This window comes from Theropithecus gelada, chromosome 12 (genome assembly GCF_003255815.1).
Source record: "Theropithecus gelada isolate Dixy chromosome 12, Tgel_1.0, whole genome shotgun sequence".
Taxonomy (NCBI): Eukaryota; Metazoa; Chordata; class Mammalia; order Primates; family Cercopithecidae; genus Theropithecus; species Theropithecus gelada.
Genome location: NC_037680.1, coordinates 48899901 through 48908747, shown reverse-complemented (window position 1 = coordinate 48908747; position 8847 = coordinate 48899901). Strand labels below are relative to the sequence as shown.

At 38.1% G+C, this 8847-nt stretch overlaps 1 protein-coding gene across 4 annotated transcripts in view; it reads right to left on the bottom strand.

The window, feature by feature from the left end:
* Nucleotides 1-2880: 2880 nt before the first annotated feature.
* Nucleotides 2881-8847, bottom strand: part of ITGA6 (integrin subunit alpha 6) — an 80352-nt gene continuing 74385 nt past the window's right edge. For 2 of the 4 annotated variants that reach the window (XM_025404207.1, XM_025404208.1), the window contains exons 25-26: nt 7330-7459; nt 2881-5078 (exon numbers count right to left, since the gene is read on the bottom strand). In XM_025404207.1, coding sequence (XP_025259992.1) covers nt 7352-7459 — 108 coding nt within the window. In that variant the 3' untranslated portion in view covers nt 2881-5078; nt 7330-7351. The remainder of the gene's footprint in view (nt 5079-7329; nt 7460-8847) is intronic. The other 2 variants (XM_025404205.1, XM_025404206.1) reach the window with 1 other exon arrangement.

The following is an 8847-nucleotide window of genomic DNA, read 5'->3' as shown; positions in this document are numbered from 1 at the left end:
GATTCTCCTGCCTCAGAGTCCCAAGTAGCTGGGATTAGAGGCATGTGCCACCACCACACCCGGCTAATTTTTTGTATTTAGTAGAAAGGGGTTTCACGATGTCAGTCAGGCTGGTCTTGAACTCCTGACCTCATGTGATCTGCCTGCCTTGGCCTCCCAAAGTGCTAGGATTACAGGCGTGAGCCACCACGCCCGGCCAGGTATTGAATTTATGTGTCAATCATTGATATATTAACTCAAGGTTTTAAATTCTGCTACCTATAAAAAGTGAATTCACTTATGCTTGTCAATACCATCTGTAGTTTTAGATTACAAGCTTCCTATAAAAGGTCAGAGCCAGTGTCTTATGTATATCCCCAGAGCCTAATTTAACATCCGTAAACATCTGTTTACTTCCAACTGGAAAATAATGATTAAATCACATCCCTCTCACAATGACAGAATCTTAACAGAACACTCACTTAAATCCACTTACTGGTTGTTGAACTGAAAACTTAATTGCTGGTTTTTGAGATAACAAAGGTAGCACATTCTGACCCTGTAGTCTCTTGAGATTTTTGGCACATGTTCTAGAAGGCTGAAGAGTAAGAAATTTATCTGACCTCTCCTAGCGTGGAACTGTTTCCATGACCCCAGCACAGGCAGCATAACTGGGAGATGGCTACAGGGGAAGAGAAGATTGAGGCACTTACACTTTGCTGACTGCTATAAAAATTGCACTTGACCACTTGATTCCCTCAACTCCGGTGTAATCATCAACCATTACTGGTTAGTTTTGCCCTTTGTGGTGTCTGGTCCACCCTTGCACTGGACCACATCAGTTTCCTTCCTCTGGCTTGTGTTTTACAGTTCATTTACCCTGAGTCAAGAGGATTTGGCTATGAATCCCGTCATGATTTTCCTCCTAGATGAGGTCTGTTGGTAGCACCTCCATAGACCTGGCCTCAGGTCCTAGTGTACAGCTCTCCCACCTTCCAACAGCTGGATGAGATGCCTTTTGGAGCTGGCAAAACCGGTTTAAGGTATAGGAGAGAAAAAGCACTTATTGGCTACTAACTGTAATCAGAAACTATGGGATAGAACAGATGCCCACTAGCATGCAATAACCACTCTTTTGAAATCATTCTGAAGTTAATTTTCTTCACCTCTTTGACCCTCACCTTTTCCTCATTCCAAGTGGTCGGACCCTGTCCTTTGGTCTTGAGGAACTGCCTGTAATCACTTACTTTATGCTACCCAAGTTGATCAAACAACTCTTCCACATTTCTGTTTTCGCAGCCCTGTGGATGTACTTATGTGGAACCCAACCACTGACCATCTCTTTCCGTCCTTGAAAACAAGTCTTTCGATCCCAGTTTGTCTTCCCACATTGTCCTTTTGTGGGATAGTGTACTAGAGACCAGTTTCTCATTAAGATGTTTTCATTTAGAGTAGAAGGCTTGATCTTGTCCTTACTTCCCTGGTTTGGACAATTTTTTTAGAGATAGGTTCTCATTCTGTTGCCCAGGCCAGAGTGCAGTGGCACAATCATAGCTCACTGCAGCCTCAAACTCCTAGGCTCAAGTGATCTTCCCACCACAGCCTCCCAAGTAGCAAGGACTACAGGTGCACACCACCATACCCGGCTAATTTTTAAATTTCTTGTAGAGATGGGGGTCTTGCCATGTTGTCCAAGCTGGTCTCAACTTGTGGTCTCAAGGAACCTCAGCCTCCCAGAGTGCTGGGATTACAGGCATGAGCCACCACAGCTGGCAGTCTGGACAATCTTTAAAGCATTCCCCATTTATGTCAACACCACATGCTAGAATATTCTCAGCCACCAGGGAAAAGCATAAACCGTAACTATGCATGACACACTGAATTTGCAGCAACTAATTTGCAATCAATAATGAAGTATCAGTGTTTGCAATGATTCCTCTGTGAATCCAAATAGATCCAAGGATAACCCTGTAATAATACAATTGCTGGTAGACGTTCCTGTATTTTTTGAGGGAGGGGAAGTGCTGGAATCACAGGCACTATGACTGGATGGGCCGTGACTTACAGTCTGTCATTTATGCCATAGCCCTAGTCAAACCACAGCTACTGATAGGCTCTATGAGGTTATGATGATTACATATTATTGTAGTGATTTAATCTGGGTATATCCAATATGTGAACTGAGGCTAAAAAGGTTCACAGCCACCGGCCCAAATCATTAAGAAGTGCCAATCACGTTTCTTTGGGTGGTAACACTTGTTTGATCTTCAAAGAAACAAGAGGGCCAAAATTTTATGTAATGCCAAGTATAGTAGAAAGCTATTACCTAATATCTTGGACATTTATTCAGGCCAGGGCATGCTATATTGTCTAGGCATTATATATATATATACACACACACACACACACACATATATATACACACACATATATATATAATTTTCTTGTATTAGGTTGTGATAATCCAGCTAGAGAAGTTTCATAAAACGCAAATCTAAGATCTTTTGCTAAAGAAAATATTTTCTGACTAGTTGATTCTGCCAAACCACTCCTGGTGATTAATATGACACATGTCACAGCTAGCCTGCTCCCACATCCAAAACGTGTTCTAAGAAGGAAGCAGCTTAGCCATCAGAACTTTAATGCCAGGTTATCATTGCTAAGTAATTCCCTATCCTTACAAGGACAGGCAGTGAAGTGGAACATTCAATCCAAAGACAACTCCCAATTTGTAGGTTGTTAAATACCTGTAGGTTTCTTTTAATCGTAAGGAAAATTAAAGACTTGAGGATCAACTAAACAGTGAAAAGAAAAAACCCTCAGTCCCATTGCTTTGGCATTAATATCTTTGGCTGATCTGAGATTACATGAGACACCAAAAATAAAAACACTGAACTTTCGTTTGATGAAATAGACAATTTGGGTTGTCATTTATAATTTTAGAGTTTGCTTCACATATACAATGCTTGTTATGAAACAATGAACACTTTTATAAAAAATTTATTTCACACTTTTATACAAATATCCACAGGTAATTTCTAATCATGAAATAATTTTACAATGCTAGTTAGTATAAAAATGTATCAAATGCAAACAGACCAGTGACTTGACTTGAGATGACATTTTTAACAACTATAAATTTGAACACCGTAACATCTTTGTTTCTTTGTTGAACCACCCTCCCAACACCCTTTTTGGGACTTTTTTTTTTAAAATAACACAGGTCTAAAACCTGTCAAAATATCAGCTCCTTAGCAATCTAAACACATTAGGGACACAAGTTCCCCAAGCAAGAAACTGAGACTTTATTTACAGACATTTTTGTAAACAAAATATATTTTGTGAATAAGAATTCCAAAGTATAACCAAAACAACGTCCTTAGTTTCTTAAGGTTTAAGATTTCTGAAAAGAAAAAAGCCCCCCAAAACAGTGGCACTACAACTGTGTTCTGTTCTTTCAAAAGACAGACACTGTTTATACTATATCCAAAACAAATTAGCACCTGTTTGCCGTTGCTCCCCATATAACTTAACATTGTGAAGCATGGTAATTAAAAAAAAAAATCAGGTTTCTTATCTATTCAATTCAATCTCTATTGAATGTATAGAGTGATAATTCCACCCCCTGCCATTTTTACAATTAAAAACACAATTCAAAGTTCTGGTTAAATTAGTCCCAAAGTAATTTTGGGATTACAGATAGGGGAGGAAACAAAATAAAAAATGGAGTATCGACTCACTGATTAAATGGTTCCAATAACATTTAACAATGTAAAAGCCACGATGCTCTGACTGGAATCACTGTTTTGGTAGCAGATTCAGTAGTCTTATACTGGATCGGTTTGGATCCACCATAGGCATTCACCATTTCTTTCAAGTCCTGAACATAACAGTATTTGCAGCAGTACTGCGCTAGAGTTCAGTGAATAAACCCATTTTCTCCAAGAATTCCTGAATGTTACAATATGAAATCCAGAAACATTACGCAGGCTTCTAAACTAAAAAATATCCAATGCCTGAAATAATTAAACATCTTTACAGTTATAATTCTGTTTCTTAAACCTTTTGGGTTGTGGGGTGGAGGTTGTCATGAAGGAGAGGTTATAATTTATAGATAAGTTATTAAAACAACTCTGGTACATTTATAAAGATTTTCTTTTTGTAGTAAATAATTTAGGTCAACGTGGTGACCTCCCATACTCTAATGCTGATTGATTAAACCAACCTGAAGGGTAAACTGGAGACTCTTTGGCCTGTTAATAACAAAATGGTTTGTAAAGAAAAAATAAATACCATATACAAATAAGTATAACTAGCATTCAAGTCTGTTGCACCTGTGTGTTTTAGTGAACGGGAGAATGAAACCTGTATGCATTTGACGTGAGCAGGTATTCACACAGCTAGGAAATGGGAAAAGATGGCAGGATGGCAACATCACCTTCTATTGCACATTTAGTTTAAGACAGCACTTTCCATTGAAACACAACTACCCCAATGGCATAGTCTTGTGATGTGTGACAGCTAACGTGATGGATGTCTGCGCAGCAGTCCCGAGGTTAGGACGGCCACTGTTAGTGTAGCTGAGGAGGCACCTACACTCACCTGCACTATAGGGAGGATGTCACCCCAGTGCAACTAGGCAGGCCCTTCCCCAACACATGTAAGTCAGCCATGCCAAAAACAAAGGCAACCCAGAAAGTTAAATTAAGGCAGTTAAAGAAAACTCCATTTCAACAGTTGTAAATTTGGCTGTGCAAAATAGGAGCCTTAGGCTACGTAACAATATCCACAGTTAAAACTGTAGGTTCGTACTGTGTGTAGTCACTCTGAAATCAGTCCTCAGGGATTGAGCAGGCTTTTAAATCCAAATTGAATTTCTGAGTTGGAAAAAGCAGTTTGGGTACTGTGAAGCTTTTTTTTTTTTTTTAGGCCCCCCACTATGAGTAGCTTTCATTTTCGTTCCACTTTGTGATCCACTGTTTTTTTTCAAGGTTATCAATATACTTTTCATCTTTGATCTCTCGCTCTTCTTTCCGGATCCTTACAGCATGGTATCGGGGAACACTGTCATCGTACCTAGAGCGTTTGAAGAATCCACACTGGAGAAGAGGGAAAGAGAAAGAGAAACCAATTAATCTCACAAAGAAGCAAGTGCACTAAATGGGAATGTCTAAGCTTTCTGTTCAGCTATGTCTACCTCTGGACTACGGGGAAAAAGACATGGTTTTCTTTTAAGAAAGAACTAAGAGGTTGAAATGAAAGAACAGCCAGTGGGGATCAACGGAAGAGAACAACTGTAAAACGGGAAGAAAAGTCCATTTTCATCTTCTCTTTACATAACAAAATGTAGGCTACCTCTTTACTAACAATTTAAGACTATGAAAACAGTGCTTCCATATTTTAAAATAATCACTATATGTAAAAGATCTAATTATCAGATTAGAATATCATTTTAAGAATAATTTTTAAAAGGCATAAACCAAATATTTCATGCCCCTCTCCCACTAATAAAATGCAAATCATGTCACAAGTATTTTACTAATTATTATTTGAATATGCCAGAGTTCCAGCAGGTCAATTTAATAATCTTTTTCTCTCCTCTGAGGCTCTAGTACACGTATCACTCCTCTCATTAGCTAGGATGTAATTTATGTTGCCTGGATTTGCTATTGTGCTTCTAATTAAGCTATTTCATTAATAAATCACATAGTGACTGTTTCCTACAATAAAAATCATATGCTGCATAGGACTTGAGAAGTGTATCACTACACTGAATTTCAGAGCACTCCCTAATTTTTCGTCTTTAAATTGTTAATGTGTATATGTGTGTATATATATCATTTAATATTCAATCTGATCCAAAGTATATTTTTACTGAATATATCTGAAAAAAATTGAGATTAAATTTTTAATGAAATATATTACTTTTCATGAAATGAAAACATTTAATGAAATATATTTACTTTCAAAAAAGGTGTGTTTGACTAAAATGCAGTTTTGAAGAATGAGGAATAGTTATTAATAGAATGGTTGATTAATGTGTTTATTATGTGACATCACCAGTAACAGGACATTTACGCTGAATGATGTTATAAAAATGCCATGGAGCAAGATAAAATTATATGCATAGTTACCACTAAATCAATGGGCAAAATGGACCAAGATGTTTTGGTCCAGGTCATTTCTACATGGATTTATTATTCTGTGCAAAAAAAAAAAAAGCCAAAGTACCTATCTGTTACAAAATATGACTGCTGCCTACCCCATTCAAACAAAGAGGGAAATTAAAGGTGATCTGTTAAGCTGAAATGGCAATGTTGTGATTCACTGTGATAGTGCCATGGAAAGGATGACAGGAGTAATTCTGTCCTATAAAATTTTGTGTGAAATTTTATACACCAGAATTTTACAGTCTTGTGTATAAGAATTAAACAACAGAACATCTCAGATTTATGCCCACATAAATGGTGAAAGGAATCACCAGCAATTCCTATTTCCATAGATTTACAAATAAGAGAAACTTGAATTTAAAATCAATGAGACCCAAGGTTGAATAAAATGTCTGGATACATGAAATATGGTCAAACTCCATCACAACATATTACAATAAAAACTTTTCAGGGCATTTTTTTGTACTAGAATTTGGTAGATAGAAGGTAACTTTGGTAGAGGATCATCTTCTGAAGTTGGCCATAAAGCCCGTCATGCTGATAACCATAGTTTGTTGTAATGGTCTTTGACCTGTAGGAGATACGCAGGAAATGGAAGCTGCATGCTTAGCTAGCAGAAAACGATTCCTGAGCAACAGTAAAAAGCATTCCAAGCCTTCCCCATCACTTTATAGCAAAGAAAGCGAAAGGATGACAGTGAGGAAGCCTCAACCAAGAGAAACACATTTCCAACATGCAACAGGTTAATTAGGCAGTCGACACAGCTTCTATCTGTGGGAAATTCCAAAATGAACAAGAAATCTGGAGCAATTTCTTATGCATCTTTGAATTCCCTAGTAGGATGCTACATACCGAATTAATAACACGTGGCAAACTGGGCTACTATGGAGGGCTAAAAGCCTCGTGTGTGTGTGTACAAAGATTGCAGTTTTCTTCATTGCTGTGGGTAATGTTTAACAACAACATAAAATAACTCACCTGCAACGAAAAATTCTTTGTGCATTTTAAAAAAAAAAGGAGCTTTCAAGTGAAATAAAACAAATCCAAGCAAGGCAAGCCAGTGTGAACATTTGGAAACATCTGTTAATGGGACACACACAGCAAGCTGTTGTTCTTAAAGTTAGCTACCACAACCATAGCGGGTCCCACAGCTAGCAATTAAAAAACATTGATCAATTACCAATTACAGAAGTAGATCAATACTATGCATCAGAAGTAAGCCTCTCTTTATCAGATGGCTGAGCATGGATCTCAGCCTTGTGATATGTGGCATCATAATGATCTTTCTTATTTCTCTTGAAGAAACCACACTACAAGGAAGCAAGGTATTTAGTCAATTTTACAGTTTTAAGAACTAAATAACAGAACATCTCAGATTTTAATCTGCTACTTGTGGCTTGTTTATAAACAGACCACTTTCAGTCAACCAACAGTGAACAGCCACTGCATTGTTTCATTGTCACATTCAATACACCCTTCACCATACATCTCTGGTCAAATATTTATATGGATGACACTAGCCAGCTCATTGATTTTTTTTCCCTTTGTGACAGAAATCCTGAGGACAAAAATCATTCTAATAGGGAAAACATGTATACACTGCTGATTGTAGCTTTGGGTAGTTTCTTCCTGCAGGAGAATATGAACTCCAAAAGAGGTAAAAGACTGACTTTGGCAGTTTGAGACAAAGGTTAGAAAATAAATTCTCTAAGTAAAAGTTAGCACAAATCCAAATAAAATATAGATATACTGTGGTTATTTTTCTGCCTTTTACAGTAAATTTTATGGAACAAATGCCATTTACTTGAGGCCTTTGGATCTGTGGGGTGAATCACAATACAAATTCGAATACACCATCATGAAAGAATGATTGCTGTCATTTTCCCAAACTCTGAGCACCATATAACCCGTAAATGGTAGGGACCCCATGCTCCTCAAGTTAAGTCACTCTAAATGAGTATAAAAGTATAATTCCACTTTCTACTATAATTTCCTTCATTCAGTGATAGAGAACTTTTCCTATTTTATCTAGTTCATAAGGCCATGGAACTGTCTTTTATAAAATTTAACCTGGTCAAATAAAATCTCCTGAAAAACTGCTTCCTAGTCCAGCAACTCATGAAGCTAAAAGCCTAGATTCACTTTGTACAATATATGGGAGCTGCTGGCTCCATGAGGCTATTCAGATTGAAATTAATTTAAATTACATTTAAAACTCTATGCCTCAATTGAACCAGCCATATTCCACGTGCTTAACAGCCACACATGACTAACGGCTACCATACTGGATGCTGCAACTCCAGAACATTTCCATCAGTACAGAGTTTTGTTGGGCAGCTTTCAATAATATGTGCTAGTAAACAGGGTGGGAAGAATGAACCAGGAACCAAGAGGCCTGGTCCTGCCTCCATTGGCAACATTCTTTTTTTTGGAAACGGAGTCTCGCTCTGTTGCCCAGGCTGGAGAGCAATGGCATGATCTCAGCTCACTGCAAGCACCGCCTCCTGGGTTGGGTTCACATCATGCTCCTGCCTCAACCTCCTCAGTAGCTGGGACTACAGGCACCCGCCACCACGCCCGGCTAATTTTTTGTATATTTAGTAAAGATGGGGTATCACCATGTTAGCCAGGATGGTCTCAATCTCCTGACCTCGTGATCCGCCCGCCATGGCCTCTCAAAGTGCTGGGATTACAGGCG